General features: G+C 73.6%; 1 protein-coding gene across 1 annotated transcript in view; it reads left to right on the forward strand.

Moving 5' to 3' along the window:
* Positions 1-2,558: 2,558 nt before the first annotated feature.
* Positions 2,559-24,519, forward strand: part of LOC104014165 (SCO-spondin-like) — a 32,890-nt gene continuing 10,929 nt past the window's right edge. Inside the window, exons 1-64 of the mRNA XM_087752903.1 lie at positions 2,559-2,638; positions 2,717-2,929; positions 3,062-3,144; positions 3,261-3,443; positions 3,512-3,705; positions 3,957-4,059; positions 4,171-4,329; positions 4,480-4,565; positions 4,674-4,796; positions 4,890-5,052; positions 5,610-5,850; positions 6,036-6,174; positions 6,305-6,431; positions 6,571-6,743; positions 6,879-7,100; positions 7,191-7,356; positions 7,980-8,232; positions 8,918-9,098; positions 9,348-9,442; positions 9,519-9,775; positions 9,869-10,003; positions 10,095-10,297; positions 10,419-10,546; positions 10,657-10,766; positions 10,981-11,130; positions 11,619-11,712; positions 11,834-12,234; positions 12,425-12,655; positions 12,737-12,910; positions 13,039-13,275; positions 13,385-13,507; positions 13,611-13,702; positions 13,804-14,017; positions 14,759-14,911; positions 15,013-15,153; positions 15,264-15,449; positions 15,537-15,687; positions 15,757-15,916; positions 16,012-16,066; positions 16,165-16,275; positions 16,394-16,612; positions 16,704-16,801; positions 16,918-17,059; positions 17,210-17,281; positions 17,542-17,635; positions 17,721-17,790; positions 17,867-18,161; positions 18,616-18,777; positions 18,838-19,014; positions 19,365-19,529; positions 19,924-20,103; positions 20,203-20,325; positions 20,401-20,527; positions 20,645-20,770; positions 20,856-20,947; positions 21,077-21,244; positions 21,341-21,593; positions 21,670-21,716; positions 22,054-22,200; positions 22,291-22,457; positions 22,998-23,170; positions 23,691-23,911; positions 24,192-24,233; positions 24,345-24,518. Coding sequence (XP_087609029.1) covers positions 2,559-2,638; positions 2,717-2,929; positions 3,062-3,144; positions 3,261-3,443; positions 3,512-3,705; positions 3,957-4,059; positions 4,171-4,329; positions 4,480-4,565; positions 4,674-4,796; positions 4,890-5,052; positions 5,610-5,850; positions 6,036-6,174; positions 6,305-6,431; positions 6,571-6,743; positions 6,879-7,100; positions 7,191-7,356; positions 7,980-8,232; positions 8,918-9,098; positions 9,348-9,442; positions 9,519-9,775; positions 9,869-10,003; positions 10,095-10,297; positions 10,419-10,546; positions 10,657-10,766; positions 10,981-11,130; positions 11,619-11,712; positions 11,834-12,234; positions 12,425-12,655; positions 12,737-12,910; positions 13,039-13,275; positions 13,385-13,507; positions 13,611-13,702; positions 13,804-14,017; positions 14,759-14,911; positions 15,013-15,153; positions 15,264-15,449; positions 15,537-15,687; positions 15,757-15,916; positions 16,012-16,066; positions 16,165-16,275; positions 16,394-16,612; positions 16,704-16,801; positions 16,918-17,059; positions 17,210-17,281; positions 17,542-17,635; positions 17,721-17,790; positions 17,867-18,161; positions 18,616-18,777; positions 18,838-19,014; positions 19,365-19,529; positions 19,924-20,103; positions 20,203-20,325; positions 20,401-20,527; positions 20,645-20,770; positions 20,856-20,947; positions 21,077-21,244; positions 21,341-21,593; positions 21,670-21,716; positions 22,054-22,200; positions 22,291-22,457; positions 22,998-23,170; positions 23,691-23,911; positions 24,192-24,233; positions 24,345-24,518 — 10,024 coding nt within the window. The remainder of the gene's footprint in view (positions 2,639-2,716; positions 2,930-3,061; positions 3,145-3,260; positions 3,444-3,511; positions 3,706-3,956; positions 4,060-4,170; positions 4,330-4,479; positions 4,566-4,673; positions 4,797-4,889; positions 5,053-5,609; positions 5,851-6,035; positions 6,175-6,304; positions 6,432-6,570; positions 6,744-6,878; positions 7,101-7,190; positions 7,357-7,979; positions 8,233-8,917; positions 9,099-9,347; positions 9,443-9,518; positions 9,776-9,868; positions 10,004-10,094; positions 10,298-10,418; positions 10,547-10,656; positions 10,767-10,980; positions 11,131-11,618; positions 11,713-11,833; positions 12,235-12,424; positions 12,656-12,736; positions 12,911-13,038; positions 13,276-13,384; positions 13,508-13,610; positions 13,703-13,803; positions 14,018-14,758; positions 14,912-15,012; positions 15,154-15,263; positions 15,450-15,536; positions 15,688-15,756; positions 15,917-16,011; positions 16,067-16,164; positions 16,276-16,393; positions 16,613-16,703; positions 16,802-16,917; positions 17,060-17,209; positions 17,282-17,541; positions 17,636-17,720; positions 17,791-17,866; positions 18,162-18,615; positions 18,778-18,837; positions 19,015-19,364; positions 19,530-19,923; positions 20,104-20,202; positions 20,326-20,400; positions 20,528-20,644; positions 20,771-20,855; positions 20,948-21,076; positions 21,245-21,340; positions 21,594-21,669; positions 21,717-22,053; positions 22,201-22,290; positions 22,458-22,997; positions 23,171-23,690; positions 23,912-24,191; positions 24,234-24,344; position 24,519) is intronic.

A 24,519-nucleotide genomic window follows, 5' to 3' on the forward strand; every position in this document is an offset into this window, starting at 1 on the left:
CCCCCCGCCCCCCCCCGGGTCCCGGTCCCGGTGCCGCCCGTCGCCGTGGCCCCGGGGCGGGGGCCGCCCCCCGCCGCCCCTACCTGCGCCCGCTCCCGCTCCGCCGCCGCCGCCGCCGCCGCCGCCGCCGGGCTCCGCCTCACCCGCGGTGGCCGCCGGTCCCCCCGCCCCCGCCCGCCCCGCTCCCCCCCCGCCCCCGGGAACCGGCACCGGCACCGGGAGCGGCAGCGGGACCCTGCACCTCCCGGCGGCCCCCGGCCCCCCCGCCCCGAGCCGTGACCCCCCCGGGGACCGGGTCCGGTCCCGCCCCCCCCCCCCCCCCCGCCCCCCGCCGCGGGGTCCGCTGAGACGGGGACACGGGCACGGCGTGGGGACCGGGACGGGGGGGACGGGGGGACACGGGGGGACACGGGACATGGGGGGACACGGGGGACACGGGAGAGGGGGGACACAGGAGAGTGGGGACATGGGGACACACGGGGGGACACGGGGGGACACGGGAGACTGGGGACACGGGGACACGGGACAGGGAGATGGGGGCACGGGGGGCACGGGAGACACAGGAGAGTGGGGACACGGGGACACACGGGAGGACACGGGGGGACATGGCAGAGTGGGGACACAGGGACATAGGGGGACATGGGGACACGGGACATGGGGGGACATGGGGGGACACGGGAGGACACGGGGAGACAAGGGAGAGTGGGGACACAGGGACATGTGGGGACACGGGGACACAGGACAGGGAGATGGGGACACGGGGGGCACAGGAGAGTGGGGACATGGGGACACACGGGAGGACATGGGAGACTGGGGACACGGGGACATGGGACAGGGAGATGGGGGCACGGGGGGACACGGGGGGACACGGGAGAGTGGGGACACAGGGGGACACGGGGGGACACAGGAGAGTGGGGACACGGGGACAGGGGACAGGGCGCCGGGGACACGGGGGGACACGGGGGGACACGGGAGAGTGGGGACATGGGGACATGGGGGGACACGTAGTGGGAGAGACATGAGGGGAGAAGGGGGGACACAGGAGAGGGGGGACACAGGGACACAGGACATGGGGGGACATGGAGAGGGAGAGACACGGGGGGCACAGCCGTGGGGATGGGGGCAGGCAGGGGGACACGGGGGGGGACACGGGACAGGGAGATGGGGACACGGGGGGACATGGCCATGAGGATGGAGGCAAGGGACACGGGGGGGACATGGGACAGGGGGACAGGGACATGGGGGGACATGGGACAGGGATGGGGACATGGCCGTGGGATGGAGGTGGGTGTGGGGACATGGGGGGACATGTCCGTGGGGATGGAGGCAGGGGACACGAGGGGGACACAGGTCAGGGAGATGGGGACATGGGGAGACACGGCCATGGGGATGGAGGCGGGGGACATGGGGGCGGACATGGGTCAGGGAGATGGGGACACAGGGGGACACAGGGCAGGCAGATGGGGACATGGGGTGACATGGCCATGGGGATGGAGGCAGGTGTGGGGACATGAGGGGACATGGCTGTGGGGATGCAGGTGGGGTGGGACTTGGGGGGGGACATGGGACAGGGAGATGAGGACATGGAGGGACACAGGACAGGGGGACAGGGACACAGAGGGACATGGGACAGGGAGATGGGGTCATGGGGGCACAGAGGACAGGGGGACAGGGACACAGGGGGACATGGGACAGGGAGATGGGGACATGGGGGGACACAGGACGGGGGGACAGGGACACAGGGGGACATGGGACAGGGAGATGGGGACATGGGGGAACACAGGACAGGGAGATGGGGACATGGGGTGACATGGCCGTGGGATGGAGGCGGGTGTGGGGACATGAGGGGGACATGGCCATGGGGATGGGGGGACACAGGATGGGGACACGGCCATGGAGATGGAGGCGGGGGACACAGAGGGAGACATGGGACAGGGAGCTGGGGACACAGGGGGACATGGCGATGCCCTGGGGGGGCTGTGGGGTGGCCGTGGTGCTGCGGGTGGGCGTGGGGGTCCCTTTCCCGGGGGGTGGCGGTGGCCCTGGGTCCCCCTGGGCGTTCCTGGGGGGGACAAGCAGGACCAGGACGTGGGGGTCACAGCACATCCGTGTCAGGGGGGGCACAGCCAGGCCGTATCCTGGTCCGTCTGTGCCGGGGAGGGGCCGGGAGCCCTAATCCCTAATCCCAAAATGTGCCGGATGCAGGATCCGGATCCGGCCCCGCCCGGCGCAGTCCTGAGGCCTTCGCCCTGGAGACGGGGCGATGGCGGGGGTCGGCAGCTGGGCCCAATCGCCAGCCCCACAGATGGCCCCCGCCGGCCGCTGCCACCCCATAAAACCCACCGCTGGGGGGGGCGGTGGCAGTGCCGGAGCCAGCTGGGACGGAGCCGGGGTCCGGGTGGCACTGGGTAAGAGGGTCCCCCTGTCCCCATGGCACATGCCGGTGTCACCGTGGCCAGGGGGGTCCCCACGGCACGGTGACGCCCAGAGGGTCTGCTCCACCGGTAACGCAGCTCCTCTTCTGCCAAGGTGGCCGGTGCAGCGCGACGTGGTGTGGCATGGCCGTGGTGCCGCGGGTACCCAGCTGGGTGCTGGCCTCCCTGCTGCTCTGGGTGGCCACGGCAGAAGCAGCTACCGGGTGAGCGCTCCGTGCCGGGAGAGCAGGATGGGTGCCGGGATGGGTGCCGGTGCCGTGGGTGACGGGGTGCCGTGGCAGGCGGTGGTGCGAGCGGACGGTGCAGGTGACGGCGGAGGAGGAGGTGACACCGCGGCGCGAGGACATGGTGCCCTGCGCCAGCCTCTACCACTACAGCCTGGCGGGCTGGCGGATCGACCGGGACCGCATGCGCCAGGCCTACGGCGGGGACCGCGGCGAGCCCCACCGCGACGCCCAGCCCGGCTCCGGCACCCCACTCTGCTACATCTACAAGTGAGCACCGGGGCGGATGTGCAGCGCACGGCACGGGGGTGACACCGGGGCGGTGGGGCATGAAGGGGCCACCCGTCCCCACGCCACGCATCCCTGGCACTTCCTGACACCGGGGCTCCCCACGCCCCGCAGGCCCCCGGAGACGCGGCCGGTGGTGTGGAACCGCACGGTGCGTGCCTGCTGCCAGGGCTGGAGCGGGCCCCACTGCACTGAAGGTAGGGACTGGCATCGAGGCATGGTGGCACCGCCGTGCCATTCCCGCTACCTGGCACCTAGCCGTTGAGGCGCCCGGTGCTCACCGGCAGAGACGAGGCGCATCCCTGTGCCGCAGGCGAAGGCTCGCTGGGGCGCTGCTACGGCACATGGCAGTGCCAGGACGCCGCCGGCAGCCGCAACCTCTCCGCCATGAGCCTGGCCGAGTGCTGCCGGCACCCCTGGGGGCACAGCTGGAGGAACGGCTCCGCCGCGCCCTGCCTCGCCTGCACCCGCCTACCCCTCGCCGGTGGGTCCGGGGGCCTGGGGGGGGTGTGGGGGGTCCTGCGGGGGCGTTTGCCGAGCGGCATCGCCTCCCCGCCGCAGGAGTGGCTTCCGCACGGCCGTCGCCTGCCGTGTCCCTGCGGCACCGGGGTCCCTCGGCCGACTGCCTCACCTGGGCGGGATCCCGCTACCGCACCTTCGACGGGACACACTTCCACTTCTCCGGCGACTGCACCTACAGCCTGGCCGCCGCCGCCGATGGCACCTGGGCCATCTCCATCGCTGCCGGCAGTCCCCGGGTACCGTCTGCCACCACGGTGGGGTGTTCGTGGGTGGGAGGAGCCTGGCCGGGGTCTTTGCTCCCGCCATGGGCAGTGGCTCTGGGGGCAGTGGGGGCCATCGCTCTGTCCCCACGGCACGTCACGGCTTTGTGGTGTGGCCATCGTGCTCCCGGGCATCCATGGCTGCCAGCAGTTGGGGAGGTCCCAGTGGCCCCAGCACACACCGCGGGCTGCCGGCCCCAGCCCTGGCTGATGCCGTGCCCCCACAGGTGCTGCACATGACCTTCGGGATGGACACGGTGGTGGCCCGGGGCCGAAACATCTCCGTGAATGGCGTGGCAGTGCCGGAGGCACAGCCATACCTGCACAACGGTGAGGGTGGCAGGATGCTCTGTACCCCACTGCCACCGATCCCAGGGTCCTGTGTCCCCATCCCGTCCCCATCCCTGTGCTGTGCTGAGCCGCCCGGTGCGGTGCCGGCAGGGATCAGTGTCATGTGGCTGGGCGACTGGGTGGCTGTGGCGAGCGGGCTGGGCGTGCGGGTGACCTCGGACGGGCGCCAGGCGGTCACCGTGACGGTCAGCACCGAGCTGCGGGGCGGCACGCGGGGGCTCTGCGGCCCCTACAACGACGACCCTGCTGGTAAGCGTCACCTCACCGGCGATGCCACTGCCATCCCTGCGCTGGGGGAGGCACGGTGCGGGGGCAGCTGTGCCGAGGCTGTGTGCCAGGGCCGTGTGCGGGGCCATGTGCCACGTCCCCTGCCTGCCCCAGCCCTCCCTGTGCCCCCAGATGACCTCCTGCGGCCGGGGGGGGACATGGCCCCCTTTGCCGCCAGCTTTGGCAACTCCTGGAAGATGCCGGACGCCGGCTCGGAGGTACCAGGGCAAAGACGGGCACTGACAGGGCTGGGGCTGCCAACCCCCGTGTCTGGCTGGGGGTCCCTGGGGGGTCACCCCGGCTCTGAGGTTCCCCCCCGGGCTCAGCCCGCCTGCAGGGACGCGGCGGAGCTTGGCCCCGGCTGCGCGGCAGGTGATGCGGTGCAGCAGGCGGCTGAGGCCGTCTGCGGGAAGCTGCTGGTCGAGCCCTTCCGCCAGTGCCACGGCGAGGTGAGCTGGTACCCAGGGATCCGGGGGGTACCGGGGGGAGCCGGGGGTGCCAGTCCCGCCGCCCTCACCCCCCACCTGCCACCCCTCTGCCAGGTTGACCCTGGTGGCTTTTACGCGGCGTGCCTGGAGGTGCTGTGCCGGGAAGGGGACGCCGGGCCCTCGCCACCTCCCGCCGTCTGCGACACCTTCGCCGCCTACGCGCGGGACTGCGCCCGCCGCCAAACCTACATCGACTGGCGCCGGCCGGGCTTCTGCGGTAGGGACCCGGGGGGGGTCCACCACCGAGCCCCTCGCTGCTGTCCCCGCCGCGCTGAGCACCCTGGTGGCTTGTGCACGCACCCCTCAGTCACGTCACCCCAAAGCTTTCTGCTTGCACCCCTCAGCTGCGTGCACCCCTCGATTGCGTGCACCCTGATTTCTTGTGTGTGCACCCATTGGTCATGTGCACCCCAATTGCTTGTGCGTGCAGCCCTCCGTCGCGTGCACCCCAATGGCTTGTGCGTGCGCCCCTCGGTCCTGTGCACCCCAAAGGTTTCTGCTTGCACCCCTTGCTCCCATGCACCCCAAAGGCTCATGCGTGCACCCATCAGTCCTGTGCACCCCAAAGGTTTCTGCTTGCACCCCTCAGTCACATGCACCCCAAAAGGCTTGCGCGTGCACCCCTTGGTCCTGTGCACCCCAAAGGTTTCTGCTTGCACTCCTTGGTTGCGTGCACCCCAAAGGCTCGTGCGTGCACCCCTCAGTCATGCATGGTGGTGCTGTGCCTGCTGGTGCAGAGCACGCCGGTGCTGAGCGCGGCGTCTGTCCCGGCAGAGCGGCGGTGCGGCGTGGGGAAGCGGTTCTCGGACTGCGTCTCCTCCTGCCCCGCCAGCTGCGCAGCCGTGGGCAGCGCCGAGGAGGGGCCGTGCCACGAGGACTGCGCCGGCGGCTGCGAGTGTGCGCCGGGACTCTACCAGGACGGGGGGCTCTGCGTCCCCCCGAGCGCCTGCCCCTGCCACCACCGCCGCCAGCGCTACGCCCCGGGCCAGAGCATCCGCCAGCGCTGCAACCACTGGTGAGCAATGCTGGGGCGCTGGGGCCGGATCCTGCACCGCTGGGCTGGGATCCCCGCACCCGCCGGGGAACAAACCCTATGGATGGGCACAATGCCCATCGCACCCCAGTTTTTGGCATGGCAGGAGGCCCGGTGGCCGTGGCGTGTCCCCCCAGTGAGCCCGGCGTCCCCTCCTGTGCCCGCAGCACGTGCCAGGGCGGGCGCTGGCTCTGCAGCCAGGACCGGTGCCCGGCGGAGTGCGTGGTGCTGGGGGGCCGCCACTACGTCACCTTCGACCGCCGGCGCTTCTCCTTCCTGGGCGCCTGCGCCTACACCCTGGTGCAGGTGAGGTTGGCTGCCGCGGTGGCCGGGATGGTGGCCGCGGTGGTGGCCGGGGCGGTGGGGACCTGCCCTGGGGGGGTCTCTGCCACGGGGGGGGCTGGCGCGGGGGCTCAGCAGGGTCTCTGCCCCCCAGGACTTCGTGGAGGGGCAGCTGCTAATCACGGCCGAGCAGGAGCCTTGCGATGGCCGCCAGCCCCTCGGCTGCCTCTGGTCCCTCTCCGTCAGCACCCGCCGCACCTCCGTCCGCCTCCGTGGCACAGGTGACCCGCAGGGACCATCCCCGCACCCTGCTGGGGTGCTGGTGGGTGCCAGCCCCGTGGCTGTGCCCTGACATCCCCGTGGTGGCCAGTGCCAGCCCGGTGGCTGCGCCCTGACGTCCCCCCGGCTCTCCCGGCGCAGGCGAGGTGACGGTGGACGGGCGGGAGGTGACGCTGCCCTTCACCGGTGCCGAGCTGAGCGTCCGCCGGGCGTCCTCCTCCTTCCTGCTGCTCCAGACCTTCGGGGCCCACGTCCTCTGGGGGCTGGAGACCCCCGCCGCCTACATCACCCTCCAGCCCGCCTTCGCCGACAAGGTGAGCCTCCGTCTCTGGCTGCGCCGTGCCGCGGTGGTGGTGCCTGGTGGTGGAGCCAGGCTGGGATCCGTCGGGATGCACCCTGGTGCCGGGGGTCCCGTGGGGCCCGTCTTGAGCTGCGTCCTGGTGCGGCAGGTGCGGGGGCTCTGTGGCACCTACAACTGGAACCAGCAGGACGAGTTCACCACGCCGGCAGGCGATGTGGAGACCGGCGTCACTGCCTTCGCCAACAAGTACCGGGTGTCCGGAGACTGCCCTGCGCTTGTCCCCTTCCCCCTCGATCCCTGCAGTGCCTTCGCCGGGCGGCGGGAGCTCGCCGAGGCCGCCTGCGCCGTCCTGCACGGCCCTGCCTTCCAGGTGCCGAACGGCCCCCACCCCGGCTGGGCCGCGGCATGCCCGGTGCCCAGTGCCGATCGCCGCGGCCCGACGTGCCCCTCCCGCCCCCAGCCCTGTCACCAGGTCGTGGAGCCGGAGCCCTTCCTCCAGCTCTGCCTGCAGGATGCCTGCACCTGCCGGGGCGGGCAGCGCTGCCTGTGCCCCGCGCTGGCTGCCTACGCCCGGCAGTGCGGGCAGGAGGGAGCGGAGCTCTCCTGGAGGAACCAGAGCTTCTGCGGTGCGGGGCAGGGGCGGGAGGGATCGGATGGGATGGGACGGGGTGGGATGAGATGGGAGGGGATGGGATGGGGTGGGATGGGATGGAATGAGATGGGATGGGATGAGGTGGGATGAGGATGGGGAAGGGATGGGATGGGGATGAGGTGGGATGGGATGGGGATGGAGATGGGATGGGGTGGGATGAGGATGAGGATGGGATAAATGTCATGGGACGGATGGAATGATACAGGATGGATGGAATGAGGTGGATGGAGTAGGATGGGACATGACGGATGGGATGGGGCAGGACAGGATGGGATGAGGCAGGATGGGATGTGATGGGATGGATGGATGGGACAAGAGGGTATGGGATAGGATGGGTGGAATGGGATGGGATGAGGTGGGATGGATGGGACAGGACAGGATGGGATAGGGCAGGATGTGATGGGATGCGACAGGATGGGACAGAATGGGGGGACAGGATAGATCCCATGGGTTGGGACGGGTTGGGGATGCTGCCACACCTGCCAGGGGCCAGCGGGGAGGGCCGGGTGCTGGGGTGCAGGCAGCAGGGCAGGGCAGGGCAGGGCAGGGCAGGGCAGGGATGCCACCGTCGGTGACGTCCCCGCGTCCGTCCCGCAGGCATGCCGTGCAGCGGGGGGCAGCTGTACCTGGAGTGCGGCCGTCCCTGCGGCCGGACCTGCGCCGACCTGCGCCAGGATGGGGCCGGCTCCTGCCCTGACCTGGATGGGCTCTGCGTCCCCGGCTGCAACTGCCCCGCCGGGCTGGTGCTGGCCGAGGGCGGGCAGTGCGTCCCGCCGGGCTCCTGCCCCTGCCGCCACGGCACCGGGCTCTACCCTCCCGGCAGCCAGATCCGCCGGGGCTGCAACGCCTGGTGCGTGGCCCAGCCAGTGCTCGGGGGGTGGCAGGGCCGGGGCAGGGGACGCAGGGAGCAGCAGGAGCCAGGCAGGACAAGGGACACCGATCCAGTGCTGTGGGACGTGGCGGTGGCGGGAGATGTCTGATGAAATCCCCCTATGGCCCGTTTGGGACGGCACCGCGGGATAGGCGGCTTTCATTGAACGTCCCTGCCGCAGGGCGCCAATGCCATCAACGAAGAGCCTGGCCCCAGCCCCACCGGTGCCGCTGGGGGGGACCCAGCCCCAGGGCAGTGGTGTGGATCCCGGAGAGCCCAGGGGACCCCTCCTGGGGAGGGGGCTTTGTGTGGGATGGGATGGGATGGGATGGGATGGGGTGGGATGGGGTGGGATGGGGTGGGGTGGGATGGGATGGGGAGGGGATGGGATGGGGATGAGGATGGGATGGGGTGGGGTGGGATGGGGTGGGATGGGGATGGGATGGGGACGGGATGGAATGGGGACTGGAATGGGATGGGGATGGGGATGGGGATGGGGATGGGATGGGGATTGGGATGGAATGGGGACTGGAATGGAATGGGGATGGGGATGGGGATGGGATGGGCAATGGGCATGCGGGGACCCTGGCATGGGGCCGGCTGGGCAGGGGGCTCCCTGGCTGGGGTTGCCGGGGGGCTGCCCTCACCGTTCCCCTCCTCGCAGCGTCTGCACCGGTGGGTCCTGGCGCTGCGCTGAAGCCCCCTGCCCCGCGGTTGCCCTCTGTCCTGGGGGGCTGGTTCATGCCCCGGGGTCCTGCCTGCGCCGCTGCGACAGCGCTGAGCCCAACGGCACCTGCGCCGGCATCGCCGACGGCTGCGTCTGCCCCCCCGGCACCCTCTTCCTGGTGGGTGACCCCCTCCTGGGGGGGTCCCGGCGGGCAGAGGAAATTGGGGGCCAGGGGAGCCAGAGGGACCAGGGGGCTGGGGGTCCAGGGGACTTGGGGCATCAGGGCTGTGGCTGGGGGGGGCTGGTGAGGGGCGCTGGGAGGTCCCAGCGCCTCTCGGTGCCTGCCCAGAGTCCCCCCATGCCCTGGGAGGCTGGCAGCCCCGGCTCCCCCCCGGCCCCAGCTCACCGGGGGGTCTCGCACCGGCAGGACGGGCGCTGCGTGTCCCCGGAGGAATGTCCCTGCCACCACGGCGGGCGGCTGTACCGGCCTAACGACACAATTGTCCGGGACTGCAACACCTGGTGAGACCCCCCCAAGCCCTCCCGGTGACGCCAAGGGTGCCATGGCTGTGCCGGCGCTCAGGTCCGTCCCCCACAGTGTGTGCCGGCGGCAGCACTGGCACTGTGGCCAGGAGGAGTGCGCGGGGACCTGCGTGGCTACGGGGGACCCCCACTACGTCACCTTCGACGGGCGAGCCTTCTCCTTCCCGGGGGACTGCGAGTACCTGCTGGCACGTGAGACCGCCGGCCTCTTCGCCGTCACCGCCGAGAACGTCCCCTGCGGCACCAGCGGCGTCACCTGCACCAAGTCGGTGGTGGTGGTGATGGGCAACACTGTGGTGCACATGCTGCGGGGTGAGGGGACGGGGGGCTGCGGGGACAGGGGGCCCACAGGGACGGGGACGTGCCAGGGGTCACCACCTCTGACAGCCCGGCCTGTCCTGGCAGGGAGGGACGTGACGGTGAACGGGGTCTCGGTTCGACCCCCCAAAGTCTACAGCGGGACCGGGCTGACGCTGGAGCGCGCAGGCCTCTTCCTCCTCCTCCTCTCCCGCTTGGGGCTGGCGGTGCTCTGGGACGGAGGTGAGACCCGCCGGGAGGGCTCGGGGGGGTCCCCGGGCCAGCTGTGCTGTGGGGGGCCGCCGGTGCCAAGCGCCGTGCCGTGCTGTCCCAGGCACGCGGGTGTACGTCCAGCTGGAGCCGCAGCACCGGGGCCGCGTGGCCGGGCTCTGCGGCAACTTCGACGGCGACGCCGAGAACGATTTCGCCAGCCGGCAAGGGGTGCTGGAGCCCACCGCCGACCTCTTCGGCAACTCCTGGCGCCTCAGCCTGCTCTGCCCCGAGGTTGACAGCGCCGATGCTCGGCACCCCTGCACCGTACGGATGGGGACGGGGAACCGGGGCCGGCTGCGGGGACGGTGGCGGGAGGCAGGCTGGGGGGCAGCCCCGGCGTCCAACTGGCCGAGGGACGGCGTCTGATGGTGGCACCGGTCCGCAGGAGAGCCCCCACCGTGCACCATGGGCCCGCCGGCGCTGCAGCATCCTCCGGCAGCGGCTCTTTGCACCGTGCCATGACGCGGTGCCGTGCCAGCGCTTCTATGACTGGTGTGTCTTCGATGCCTGCGGGTAAGCGCGGGGCCGGCGGTGGGCAGGGGGTCCCCAAGGCGGGGCGAGGGGGGGTCCCGCCACCCCCACGCCACCAAACCTGGCGCCCGCCCGCCGCGCGTTGCTGGCAGCTGTGACTCCGGGGGGGACTGCGAGTGCCTGTGCACAGCCATCGCCACCTACGCTGAGGAGTGCGGCCGGCGCGGCATCCACATCCGCTGGAGGAGCCAGGAGCTGTGCCGTGAGTCGCCGTCCCCATCCCGCTGGGTGCCCGGTTGAGGCTGGGGGGAGCCCAGGGGCGTCCGGGCGGGGGCCAGGTTGGGTCCCATGGCTGATCCCGACGATCGATGGGGCTGGGGCAGGCAGGACCCCGCTGCGGGGCCGTGGGGAGGGAGCGGGGCCGGGTGGCTGTGGGGCAGGGGGGTCCCTGCCCAGCCCGACCCCCCCGCCTCCAGCCCTGCAGTGCGACCGGGGGCTGGAGTACAGCGCCTGCGGCCCCCCCTGCCCCCCAACCTGCCGCGGCCTCAGCCGGGAGCCCCTCGAGCACTGCCGGGAGCTGTCCTGCCTGGAGGGCTGCTTCTGCCCCCCGGGGAGGGTCCTGCACGGTGAGGCTTGGCGACGGTGCGGCGTTGGCGTGGAGCTGGCATGGGGTGGTGTGGGACTGGAGTGGGGCTAGCATGGGGCTGGGGTGGGGCTGGCGTGGAGATGACGTGGGGCTGGTGTTGGGCTGGTGTGGGGCTGGGGTGGGGCTGGGGTGGAGCTGGAGTGGGGCCAGCGCTGTGTGGCATGGGGCCGGCATGGGGCTGATGTGGGGCTGGCGCTGGGTGGCGTGGGGCTGGCATGGGGCCAGTGTGGGGCTGATGTGGGGCCACCCCATGCTGAGCTCGCACCCGACTCCCCCCTCCTGGCCGTGGGGCTCCGCGCCCCCCCTGCCCCGACCCCCTCTGGCCCACGGCTCCGCTCCGTGCTACGGGGTCTGACCCGGCTTTGGGCGCTGGTGGCTCAGCCCGGCTCAGCCTGGCTCGATCTGCCTTGGCTGCGTGCCGGGGCTGGGTCACCGTGGTCCGACGCCTCCTGCCCTCCCCGCTGGCAGAGGGCAGCTGCATCGAGCCCGCCGAGTGCCCGTGCTTCTGGGATGGCTTCGCCTTTCCGGCCGGCGCCGCAGTGCAGCAGGGCTGCAAGAACTGGTGAGTCCCCGCCTGGCACGGCACTGGGCCGGTGCAGCCATCTGGCACCCACTGGCAGCCAGGATGGCGACACCGGGACGGCGGGGAGCACCCTGGGGCTGAGCCATCGCTGTCCCCGCAGCACGTGCGCGGCGGGCCGGTGGCATTGCCCGCCCTCGCCGGAGCCCTGCCCGGCCGAGCCGCGTTGCGCCGAGTGGGAGTTCGCCTGCCGCGCCGATGGGCGCTGCGTGCCGGGCGCCTGGCTCTGCGACAACGAGGAGGACTGCGGGGACGGCTCGGATGAGCTCTGCGCCCCACGCTGCGCCCCGCACCAGCACCGCTGTGCTGACGGGCAGTGCCTGGCCTGGGCTGCCCGCTGCGATGGCGTGCCCGACTGCCCCGACGGCTCCGACGAGGCCGGCTGCCCCCCCCCGGCCTGCGTCCCCCCTGAGTTTGGCTGCACCAGCGGCCGCTGCCTCCCCCCGGAACGCGTCTGCGATGGGGAGCTGGACTGCGGCTTCGCCGACGACTCGGATGAGGCAGGCGAGTGGCCCCACGGCTGCGCCCGGGGGTGCCGGGGAGGTGGGGGGCGTTGCGGGGATCCCGGGTCCTGCAGCAGCGGGGTGCAGGACTGGGCTGCAGGCAGGCTGTGCCCCACGGCGAGGGAGTCTGAGCCCCCCGTCCCTGGGGGTCTGTGCCCCACGGCAGGGGTCCCTGATTGCCGCCGCTGCAGGCTGCAGCCTGAGCTGCGAGGCGGGCGAGTTCCGCTGCACGGTGGGCCGGTGCGTGCCATACCCACACCGCTGCGACGGCCGCGACGACTGCGGCGACTTCAGCGACGAGCGTGGCTGCGTCTGCCCCCCCGGCCACTTCCAGTGTCCCGACGCCCAGTGCCTGCCCCCAGCCGCCGTCTGCGACGGCAACCGCAACTGTGCCAACGGCACCGACGAGGCTTTCTGCCCAGGTGAGAGGCAGTGGGGCTGAGCCCCCCGCCGGGACCCCCTGCCTGCGGCAGCATCGCCCCATGGCACCGTACCCCCCCCAGAGCGGGTGACCTGCGCCCCCGGGCAGCTCCCCTGCCCCGACGGCTCCTGCATTGGCGAGGCCACGGTCTGTGATGGCATCCGCGACTGCCGGGATGGCTGGGACGAGAGCCCGGCGGGGTGCGCGGCGGCACTGCCTGCTGCCGTGCTCACCACGCCCGCCAACGGCTCGGCAGGTGAGGGGCGGCGGTGACGGGGGTCTTGCCCGGAGCACCGTGCTCTGTGCCGGGATGGCACCTGGTGGGGATGGGGGTGCGATGGGGACCACCCGGCCGGGCACCCCATGGTGACCCGCCGCCCCCAGCGCCGGTGTGTGGCCCCTACGCCTTCGCCTGCGGCAGCGGGGAGTGCGTGCCGCGGGGCTGGCTCTGCGACGGCGAGGCTGACTGCCCCGACGGCAGCGACGAGCTGGGCTGCGCCGGCAGCTGCGAGCCCGGCCGCTTCCCCTGCGCCCATGGCACTGACTGCGTCCCCTACGACCACCTCTGCGACGGCGTCCCCCACTGCCGCGACCGCTCCGACGAGAGCACCGACCACTGCGGTGAGCCACGGCGGGGTCCCCCCGCTACCCCCCTGCCCGCCAGCGTGGCGGGATGCTCTCGGGAGACCCCTGCGGTGTCCCGCCTGACGGTGCCCTGGCCCCCGCGCAGGCTCTACCGCCATCCCGCCGTGCCCGGGGCACTTTGCCTGTGACGACGGCGTGTGCCTGAACATGTCGAGGGTCTGTGACGGTGCCACCGACTGTCCCCGCGGCGAGGATGAGCTGGCTTGTGGTGAGGGGCTCCCCGTGACGGGAGGGGGGTGGCGGGTGGCAGCACCGGGGGTCGCGGCTGGGGGTGGCCACCCCGCCATGGCCACCCTGCATCCCCTCCACAGAGAACCGCGTCCCCGCCGGCGGCAGCAACCGGACAGGGGGTCCCTGTGCCGAATACGCCTGCGGCGGGGGTGAGTGCGTCGCCTTCCAGCAGGTACGGGGGGCACGGGGGACCCCCGCCCCTCCCTGTGCCACCGCGGGGTCCCTGCGGCGCTGCTGCCCCTGCCCCAGCTCAGCATCGCCCCGGTGCCACAGGTGTGCGACGGGGTGCCGGACTGCGGGGCCGGAGGGGATGAGTGGGACTGCGGGGTCTGGGGGCCCTGGGGGCTCTGGGGCGCCTGCACCCACTCCTGCGGCCCCGGCCTGCAGCGGCGCATCCGGGGCTGCCACCAGCGCCGGCCTGGCATCCTGCACCGGTGCCGCGGGCAGGCCGCGCAGGAGCGGCAGTGCTTCAGCATCGCCTGCCCTGGTGAGCAGGGCTGCCGGCGGGGACCGGGGGCGCCGGGGGGCTGGCACGGGGGACCCCCTGGCTGGGGCGCCTGGGGGATTTGGGGGTCCCTGTGGCTGAGGCTACCCAGGGGATTTGGGGGGTCCCACAGCAGGGGCTGCCCGGGGATTTGGGGGTTCCCATGGGAGTTCCCGTGGCCAGGGTGCCTGGGGGATTTGGGGGTTCCCATGGCTGAGGCTGCCTGAGGAGTTTGGGGGTTCCCATGGGAGTCCCCAGTACCCCCAGGGACACCCCAATACTCCCCTATAGCATCCCAATACCCCCCTAGATCACCCCAATTTCCTTTGGGACACCCCCGTACCCCCAGGGAACCCCAATAACCCCCTCTAGGACCCCATTATCCCCTGGAGAACCCAAATATCTCTGTAGAGTACCCCAATACTCCCCCAGATCACCCCAAAGGTCTGCCCGGGGGGGTCTGGGGATTCCCGTGGCCGCGGTGACGTGGGGGTTCCCACAGCTGGGGGAATTTGGGCGTTCCCGTGGTTGGGGCTGCCCAAGGGGTCCCATGGCCAGGGTGGTTTTGGGGATTTGGGGTTCCCGCCCCCGGGGCTGCCAGGGGGATTCGGGGCATCACTTGGCCAGCAGTACCCAGGGGCTGGGGGGTCCCATGGCTGGGGCGGCAGGGGGTGCGGGCAGGGGGCGTGGGCAGGGGGTGCGGGCAGGGGCTGCCCACCCTCACGCCTCTCCCTCTGCCCGCAGTGGACGGCGCCTGGAGCGAGTGGGCGACCTGGTCCAACTGCACGGGGGGCTGTGGCGGGGTGCGGCTGCGGCGGCGGGACTGCCGGCCCCCCCAGAATGGCGGCCACCACTGCGCTGAGCTGCCCGGGGGGGACCCCGCCGCCCTCCAGATGGGTGGGTGCCAGTGGGGCGGGGGGCTCCAGAGGCTGGCTGGGCTCCAGGGTCCCAGCGGGGCGGGTGGGCTGCGGCAGTCTGACCCCCTCCTCCCTCCCCAGGAGCCTGCGAGCCGGGGGGCTGCCCCAATGCCTCCGCCTGCCCAGGGGGGCTGCAGCCCCGGCCCTGCGCCCCCTGCCCTGCATCCTGCACCGAGCTCGCTGCCGGCGTCGAGTGCCGGCAGGACCGGCCCTGCAGCCCAGGTGAGGTGAGGGGGACCAGGGGACTGCGGGGACCCCGGGAGACCCCTGGCCTTGGGGTGGGCGAGGGGCCAGCAGTGGTGCACCCACCCAGCTGCTCGCCCACCCGGCAGGGTGCTGGTGCCCGGCGCGGCTGGTGCTGGATGCCGGCAGCGGCCGGTGCGTGCACCCGCGGGAGTGCCCCTGCCAGGCCGGGGGGCTGCGGTACCGGCCGGGGCAGCCGGTGAAGGTGAACTGCCGCCTCTGCATCTGCCTGGACGGGCAACTGCGGCGCTGCCGCCAAAACCCCGACTGCACCGGTAGGTCCTGGCACGCGGCAGCAGCACCGCGATGGCAGGCAGGAGCTGGTGGGACCCCCGCTAACCTGGTGCCCCCCATGCTGGCAGTGCACTGCGGCTGGTCGGCGTGGTCGGCGTGGGGCGAGTGCCCAGGGCCCTGCAGCACTCAGAGCGTCCAGTGGTCCTTCCGCAGCCCCACCAACCCCAGCCGGCGCGGTGGCGGCCGGCACTGCCGCGGCATCTACCGCAAGGCCCGCAGGTGAGGCGGCGGGTGCGGGGGGTGGCGAGTGGCTGGGTGGGCTCCCCGCCGACCTCCCTTCTCCCACAGGTGCCAGACGGCGCCGTGCCGGCAGTGCCAGCAGCAGGGCCGGCAGCGAGCCCTGGGGGAGCGTTGGCGCGCGGGGCCCTGCCACGTCTGCCAGTGCCTGCCCAGCCTGGCTGTCCGGTGCTCACCCTATTGCCCGCACCGCCCCGCTGGCTGCCCCCAGGTGAGGGCTGGGGGTGCTGGGGCATCCCCGGGGGGACAAGGGGACCCCTCGGTGCCGGTGCCGGTGTTGGTGATGGTGATGGTGACGTCCCGCAGGGCCAAGTGCTGGTGGAGGGCCACGGGGACTCCTGCTGCTACTGCAGCCCGGCGGGTGAGTCGGGGGGAGCGGGTGCCGCGGCGGGGGGGTCCGGTCCCCATGGCGTGGGGGCTGCCCCAGCACCGGCTGCACCGTGGCTGTCCCCGCTGCAGGTGACAACGGGACGGCTGTGCCCCCCGCGCCGACGATGGAGCCTCCCTCCACCGCGTCAGCGGAGCCCCCCAGCAGCCCCCTCCTCACCTTCCCGCTGCCTCCCCTCGGCGGTAAGTGAGACCCCCCCCTCACCGCGGGGCTGCTGGCTGTGGGCAGGGTGCAGGCAGCCAGGGAACAGGGGCTGCACCCCCCCGGCCCCCCCCGACCCCGCATCCTCTGCCCCGGCAGATCCCTGCTACCGCCCGCTGGGCATCGCCTCGCTGCCTGACGGCAGCTTCGCCGCCTCCTCGGAGCAGGCGGGGACCCCTGCCCGCGCTGCCCGCCTGCACGGCGGCGACCCCGGGCAGGAGCTGCGGGGCTGGGCCCCCCCGGACGACGCCTACCCGGCGCTGCTCTCCGAGCCCCCCTTCCTGCAGCTGGACCTGCTGGAGCCCACCAACATCACCGGTGGGTGCCCATCCGCAGGCACTGCCTGTCCGGAGCCCCGGCCGTCACCGGCGGTGGCGGTGCTGACACATGCCGCGCTGTCCCCTGGCAGGGGTGGTCGTGCAGGGAGCTGGCTCCTCCAACGCCTTCGTCACCGCCTTCCTGCTGCAGTTCAGTGTCGATGGCGCCCACTGGCACCACTACCGCGAGGTCACCACCGGCGGCCGGCCCCAGGCCAAGGTGCGTGGGTGGGCGCTGGGGGGTGCACGGGGCTGGCACCCCCCTCTGCCCGTCCCTGCCTGCACACCCCTGCCTGTCCCCCACAGCTCTTCCAGGGTAACTGGGATGCCGGTACACCGGCGGTGCGGCTGCTGGGCCGCATGGTGCAGGCGCGGCACGTCCGCATCCTCCCCCGGGACTTCCACAACCGCATCGTCCTGCGCGCCGAGCTGCTGGGCTGCCCCCCAGGTACGGGGGGGGCAAGGGGGGACCCCTCTCACCCCCATGGGACCCCTTCTCCTGCCCACCACTGCCCTCTCCCCAAAGTGCCCCCCGCCCAGCCCGGGGCCGTGCCGGCAACGGTGCCAGTGGTGCTGGTGCCAGCGCCGGTGGCGACAGTGACGATGACAGTGATGATGGCGGTGACACCGAGCCAGCACCCCTGCGGCACAGGGGAGTTCCGGTGCGGGAACGGGGGCTGCGTCCCTGGGGGTCCCGGCGGGGCCCTGTGCAACGGCATCGATGACTGCGGCGACCTCTCGGACGAGCTGCCCTGCGGTGAGCGACGCGGGGTCCGGTGCTGCGGGCAGGTGGCCGGCACCACCGTGGGTCCGGCACCGTGGGGGGCCACCCTTGACACCGCTGCCCGCCCCATGCAGGCCTGGCCCCCCCGGTGACCCCCCCAGCACTCGGGCCGTGCCCCCCATCCCGCTTCGCCTGCCCGGTCTCCGGCGGCTGCCTCCCGGCGTCCCAGAGGTGCGACGGCGTCGCCGACTGCCCTGACGGCACCGACGAGGCCGGCTGCGAGGCCCCCGGCAGCGCCAGGTACCAGTGCCGGGAGGGTGGGGGTCCTGTGGCAGCTGGGGTGTCGGGGTGGGTGACCCCTAATCGCCGGCTCTGCCTCTTCCAGCCCCGTGGCCCCTGCGGCAGCCGGCATCCTGGTGCCGACCGCCCAGCTGCCATCGGTGCCCCCCGCCGTGGTGAGCCCTGGGGGGCTGGGGGGCAGTGGGGGGGACGGGAGGTGACAGTGGGTGACGGCTGTCTGTCCCGGTGCAGGTGTCCCCTGGGACGGGCACCCGGCTGCCCACCGAGGGCACCGAGCCCCCCGCCGTGGCCAAGGGCCCTCCCCAAGCCGGGGCCACCAGCCCCGCGGTGCCGGCGGGCACGGAGGCAGCGCTGGCCGGCCTGGCACCCCTGGGCCCCCCCAACACCCCGACACCCCCCAGCACCCTGCCAACAGGCACCAGCCCCCCCGGGGTGCCACCCTCGGCCGGACCCCCGCTGGTGTCCCCCCGGGTCACGGCGCTGCCCTCCCTGGCTCCGACGGGGGTCCTGTCCCCAAGCCCCCCAGGTGAGGGGGGTCCCGGGGCGTGGGGGGCGAGGACGGGCATGGCCGACGGGGCACCCCGGGGAGCGGGGTGGGACGTGGGTGTCCGTGGGGCAACAAGGGGGGGCAGCACCCTGGCTCGCTGCTGTGGGGCTGGGGGTGCCCTGGGGCCAAGGGGGCTGTGGGGCTGTGGGTGCTGTGGGATCAGGGCGCCATAGGGTTGGGGGTGTTGTGGGGCCAGGGGTGCTATGGACTGGGTGCTGTGGGGTTGGGGTGCTGTGGGGTTGGGGTGCCATGGGCTGGGTGCCGTGGGTTTAGGTGTGCTGTGGGGTTGGGGTGCTGTGGGTTTGGGGGTGCTGTGGGGTCTGGGGTGCCATGGGCTGGGTGCCGTGGGGTTGGGGGTGCCATGCAGTTGGGGTGCTGTGGGTTGAGGGGTGCCATGGGTTGAGGGGTGCCGTGGGCCGGGTGCCGCGCTCAGCCCCACACACGGGGGTGCCCCCCGACTCCCCAGGGCCAGCCCTGCCCCGGCTGCTCTGCCTGGGGGGCCGGGTGCCCTGCGGGGCGCTGGGCTGCCTGGATGCGGCCCTGCTCTGCGACGGGCACCAGGACTGCCCCGACGGCTCCGACGAGAGCGACTGCGGTGAGCCGGGACCCCCGGGACCCCCGCGGCTGCGGGGACCCCCCCAATCCTGCCCCTGAGCCCCACTCCCTGCCCGCTCCGCAGGCGGCTCCCCCGCCTCCGCCAGCCCCCCGGCCGGGGTCCCCCCCACCTGCGCCCCCAAGCAGTTCCCCTGCGGCAGCGGGGGCTGCCTGCCCCCCGAAAAGCGCTGCGACCTGCGCCCCGACTGCCCCGACGGCTCCGACGAGAGCGACTGCGGTAGGCGGGGTGGGGGGACGGCGATGGGGACCCCCCCATCTCGGGGTGTCTGCCCCTGGCCCCCCCGTCCCTGTGGCATCCGACCACTTGCCTGCCCTGCCCGGGGGGCTTGGGGGGCTCTGGGGTTGGGGGGCAACAATGCTGGGGGGGATCGAGGTTGTTGGGGGGCACCGAGGTTGGGGGGCCGAGGCTGGGGGGCAACAACGCTGGGGGGATGAAGGTTGGAGGTCCCAGGCTGGGGTCACCGAGGCCGGGGGGCACCAAGGATGGGGGTCTGAGGGTGGGGGCCAAGGACCCCCGGGGTTGTGGGGGGCTCCCCAGGGCAGCCCTGACCCCCGTCTCCCCCCCAGCCGACTGCGTCCTGTCCCCGTGGGGTGGCTGGGGTCCCTGCAGCCGCTCCTGCGGGCTGGGGGTCACCCTGCGGCGGCGGGCGCTGCTGCGGGGGGCCCTGCCCGGGGGGGGCTGCGCCCGCCCCCGCCTCGACACCCGCGCCTGCTTCCTCCGCGCCTGCCCAGGTACCCGCTCCCAGCCGGGACCCCCAGCGGCCGGGACCCCCCCGTGGGCCGGGACCCCCATGGGCCAGAACCCCCATTCTGGGCTGGGACCCCCATCCTGGGCTGGGACCCCCATCCTGGGCTGGGACCCCCATCACAGGCTGGACCCCCGTCATGGGCTGGGAGCCCCATCCCTGGGCCGGGACCCCCCCATCCCGAGGCCAGCCGGGGGGTCCGCAATGGCGAGGGGACTCCCCAATGGTGGGGGTGTCCCCAATGGCGGGGGGGTCCCCAATGGTGGGGGGCCGGGGGCCCATGCCCAGGGTAGGGGTGGCAGGGGTCCCGTGGCGGAGCAATGGGGCAGGATGGGTGAGGGGGTGCCCGCGCCCCCCCCTTGCCCCCCGCTCTCCCCCAGTGCCCGGTGGCTGGGCGCCCTGGGGGTCCTGGTCCCCCTGCGATGCCGAGTGCGGGGGGGGCGTGAGGAGCCGGGAGCGGAGCTGCAGCGACCCCCCCCCAAAAAACGGGGGGCCGCCCTGCCCGGGGGGGCCCCTCCAGAGCCAGCCCTGCAACCTGCAGCCCTGCGGGGACGCCCCAGGTACGGGGGGACGGGGGGACCCCACGCCGGGGTGCAGGCAGCCGGCAGCAGGGTGCCGGGGGGAGCACCCCGTCCCTGAGCAACCCGTGCCCCCCCCAGCCTGCGCCCCCCCGATGGTGTTTGTGCGGGCGGGGGGCTGCGAGGGGGCGCGGGTGCCCCCCTGCCCCCTGACCTGCGGGGACCTCGGCGCCAACGGTTCCTGCCCGAGCCCCTGCCAGGACGGTGAGTGCCGGGGCTGGGGGCGGCACGGGGGGCCGGTGCCGGTGCCGCCGGTGCTGAGGGCATGCCACCGGGCAGGCTGCTGGTGCCCGCCGGGGCTGTACCTGCAGGACGGCGGCTGCGTCAACGCCAGCCGGTGCCGGTGTCACCTGCCCGGGGAGCAGCGGCTGCCCGGCGAGGTCTTCATGCGGGGCTGCCGCCAGTGGTGAGCGCCGACACCGTGACCCCGCGCCCTGCCTGCACCCCGGCACTGCCCGCAGGCCGGGCTCGCCGGGGGTGTCCGGCGCCCATCGCCATGGCTGAGCCTGGTGCCCGCCCCCAGCGTGTGCCAGGACGGGATGGTGACGTGCGAGGACGTGGCCTGCGCCGTGGCCTGCGGCTGGTCCGCCTGGTCGCCCTGGACCCGCTGTGACGGCGGCTGCGGCGCGGGGACGCAGGAGAGGTTCAGGTGTGGCGCCAGGGGGGACCCTGCCCCACAGCACCGGGGCGGCGGTGCCCCACGGACGGGGCGGCCATGCTGTGCCTTCCCGCAGGTCGCCCTCCAACCCCGCAGCAGCTGCTGGCGGAGACCCGTGCGCCGGGGAGGCCCGGGAGGTGCGGGAGTGCCACGAGCCCTGCGGCACCGGTAAGCACCCACCGAACCCCACGACAAGCACCAGAGATGGCGGGGGCTGTGCCGGTGCTGGTCCAGGGACCCCTACGCCCGGTGCCGCGGTGGCCTCTCAAGTGCCACGTGTCCGTCTGTCCCTGGCAGAGCCCAGCACCGGCTGGAGCGCCTGGACGCCCTGGTCCGAGTGCTCTGCTCCCTGCGGCTCTGGCGAGCAGAGGCGGCACCGGGCCTGCGCCCCGTCGGCACACGGGGGGCCTGACTGCGCCGGCCCCCACGTCCAGACACGGGACTGCAGCACCCAGCCCTGCCGAGGTGGGTGCCCCGTGCCGGGCAGCGCCGGTGATGGCCGATGCCCGGCCCTGCTGCCCGGCAGCACCAGTGGCAGACAACCGGTGGCTCTCCTTGCAGCACGGTGCCCGGGGGACATGGTCTACCGGACAGCGGAGGAGTGCCGGCGCGGCGGGGGGCCCTGCCCACGGCTCTGCCTGGACCTGGGTGCAGGCGTGGAGTGTGCTGCGCTTTGCCATGACGGCTGCGCCTGCCCGGCCGGGCTCCTGCTGCAGAACCAGAGCTGCGTGCCGCCCGGGCACTGCCTGTGCTACCACCGTGGCCGCCTCTACTGGCCCGGCGACACCGCCGCCCTCGATGCCTGCAACAACTGGTGCGGATGCGGCCGCCACGGCCCTGCCTGGGGGACCCGCTGGCGTCCACCCCGCTGACCCCCACCTCTCTCGCAGCACCTGCACGGCTGGGGCCATGGTGTGCGGCACGGAGCCCTGCCCAGGTACCGCGGAGGCGCCGGGGTTGGGTGGGGGTCCTGGGGTGCCCGCAGCGCCGGGGGGTCTCCCGGCAGGGCGACGCGGCGCTGGCACAGTGCTGTGCCGTGCAGTGCCGTGTGGAGCAGGGGGTGACGTGGGTGGCCGGCAGTGCCACATGGCACCATGCGGTGCTGTGTGGTGCAGTGTCGCGCCGTGCCATGCGGTGCAGTGTGGGCGATGCGGTGGGGCACAGCGGATCCCCCCGGGGCCCTTTTCCCAGGGGCTCTGGGTGTCGGCGCTGGTGCATCGCCGGCAGAGCCGGCAGCCCCCGGTGCCATCCCGCTCTCCTACCCGTGCCCGCAGAGGCACCGTGGGGCGCGTGGTCCCCGTGGGGGCCCTGCAGCGTCTCCTGCGGCGGGGGCGAGCGGCTGCGCCGGCGGCAGTGCCACCAGCCGCCGTGCCCGGGGCTGGGCCTGCAGAGCCAGATCTGCAACACCCAGGTGTGCCGGGGTGAGTGCCGGCCCCCCGCCCTGCCCCACACCCCTGCCCCATAGCCTGCCCCCCGCCCCGGCACGGTGCTGAGCCCCGGTGCTGGCGCAGAGGCGGGCTGCCTGGCAGGGCGGCTGTACCGCGAGTGCCAGGAGGATGAGGGGTGCCCCTACAGCTGCGCCCACCTGGCCGGGCGGGTGGGCTGCGTGGCGGGGGGCTGCCAGGAGGGGTGCCACTGCCCCCCCGGCACCTTCCTGCACCGCGGCGCCTGCCTCGCGGTGAGCCCTCGCCCCGTGGTGCCGTCCCGGACCCCCATGGCCAAGGGTGGTGGGGGGTGCTCCCGGGGGTGGGGGGTGCTCCCCAGCCAGGTCCATGGGGTCTCCATGGGGCCATGGGTGCCCTTGGGACTGGGGGACGTCCCGGGGTCCATGAGTGCTCCCGGGGGTGGTGGGTGCTCCCCGGGTCCATGGGGTCTCCGTGGGGCCATGGGTGGGTGCTCCTTGGGCTGGGGGGGTCCCAGGGGCCATGGGAGTTCCCCGGGAAGGTGGGTGCCCCCCAGGATGGTGGGTGCTCCCTGGGTCCGTGTGTGCTCCCGGGGTCCATGGGTGCTCCAGGGGTCCATGGGTGCTCTCCGAGGTGGTGGGTGCTCCTTGGAGCTGGGGGGGTCCCCAGGGCCATGGGTGCTCCCGGGGTCGGTGGGTGCTCCCCAGCCAGGTCCATGGGGTCTCCACGGGTCCATGGGTGCCCCCCGGGTCTGTGGGTGCCCCCCGGGTCCGTGGGTGCCCCGGCGCAGTGGGCGCGATGGCGGGTACATGCAGGATTGCCCCTGCCTGCTGACGGCGGAGCTGCTGCGGGAGCTGCAGGAGGGCTGGGCCACTCCCCCTGGCCCCGGTGCCCCCGGCCCCGGCACCCCCGGCCTCGGCGCCCCCGGCCTCGCCCCGGGCCAGGAGCTGCCCCCGGGCACCACCATTCAGGCGGCCTGCGGCAACTGGTGAGCGTCCCGCGCCCGCCCCTGCGCCCCGCACCTGCGGCCCTTCCCCATCCTCCCACTGCCCTTCCCCACCACCGTGTGCCCTGCTGCCCTTCCCCACCACCCAGCACCCACGGCCCTTCCCCATCATCCTGCACCCCACTGCCCTTCCCCATCCTCCCACTGCCCTTCCCCACCACCCACCACCCCACTGCCCTTCCCCATCACCCAGCACCCTGCTGGCCTTCCCCAGCACCACGTACCCCACTGCCCTTCCCCAGCACCCAGCACCCACAGCCCTTCCCCAGCACCCAGCACCCCACCACCCTTCCCCCCCGCCTGGCACCCTGCTGCCCTTCCCCACCACCCCATTGCCCTTCCCCATCACCCATCACCCCACTGCCCTTCCCCAGCACCAGGCACCCTGCTATCCTTCCCCACCACCACGTACCCCGCTGCCCTTCCCCACCACTCGCGGCCCTTCCCCACCACCCGTTGTCACCCTGCCCCGCGGTGCTGCCTGACGCTGCCCCTGCCCCAGCACCTGCCTGCACGGCCGCCTGCGCTGCTCGGAGCCGGGTTGCCGGCGGGACGAGGGTTTCGGGCCCTGGGGCCCCTGGAGCCCCTGCTCGCCCAGCTGCGGGGGGCTGGGGCTGATGACCCGACGGCGTGGCTGCGCCAGCCCCCCACCCGCCAACGGGGGCCACGGCTGCGCCGGGCCCCACACCGACAGCAAGTTCTGCCAGAGCCCCGACTGCCCCGGTGAGTCAGCCCCCGCGGCTGTGGGTCACGGCCCCAGTGCCGTGGGTCACAGCCCCATCCTCTTGGCCCTGCCATGGGCCCCAGCCCCATCCCTGTCCCCCCTGCCGTGGGTCCCAGCCTCATCCTCTTCGCCCTGCCGTGGGTCCCAGCCCCATCCCTGTCCCCCCGCCGTGGGTCCCAGCCCCATCCCCTCTGCCCCACAGGGCTGTGGGTCCCACCGCCCCAGCCCAGCGGGGGCCAGGGGGTGCGGGGGTGTCATGGCCTTTGCTCTCCCCCGCAGCGGTGACCATCCCCACGCCGGCACCCGGCCCCACCGCCCCAGGTACAGGCTGCGTGGGGGGGACGCCGCCTCGGGACCCCCGGCCCCGGGGGGCTCTGGGATATGGGGGACCCCGCGCCCCTGGCTGAGCCTGGAGCCTTTGTCCTGGGCCAGGCATCGAGGAAGAGGAGGGCTTCGGCCCCTGGTCCCCCTGGACCCCCTGCTCCCAGACCTGCACCCGCCCCGAGGCTCCGGCCACCAAGAGCCGCAGCCGCTCCTGCAGCGGGGCTGGGGGCTGCGGCGGGGAGAGCGTCCAGCGGCAGCCCTGCAACCTGCCCCACTGCGCAGG

The sequence above is a fragment of the Nipponia nippon genome, unplaced genomic scaffold, assembly GCF_047370975.1.
Source record: "Nipponia nippon isolate SJK-2023a ecotype South Korea unplaced genomic scaffold, ASM4737097v1 scaffold_1, whole genome shotgun sequence".
Lineage (NCBI taxonomy): Eukaryota > Metazoa > Chordata > Aves > Pelecaniformes > Threskiornithidae > Nipponia > Nipponia nippon.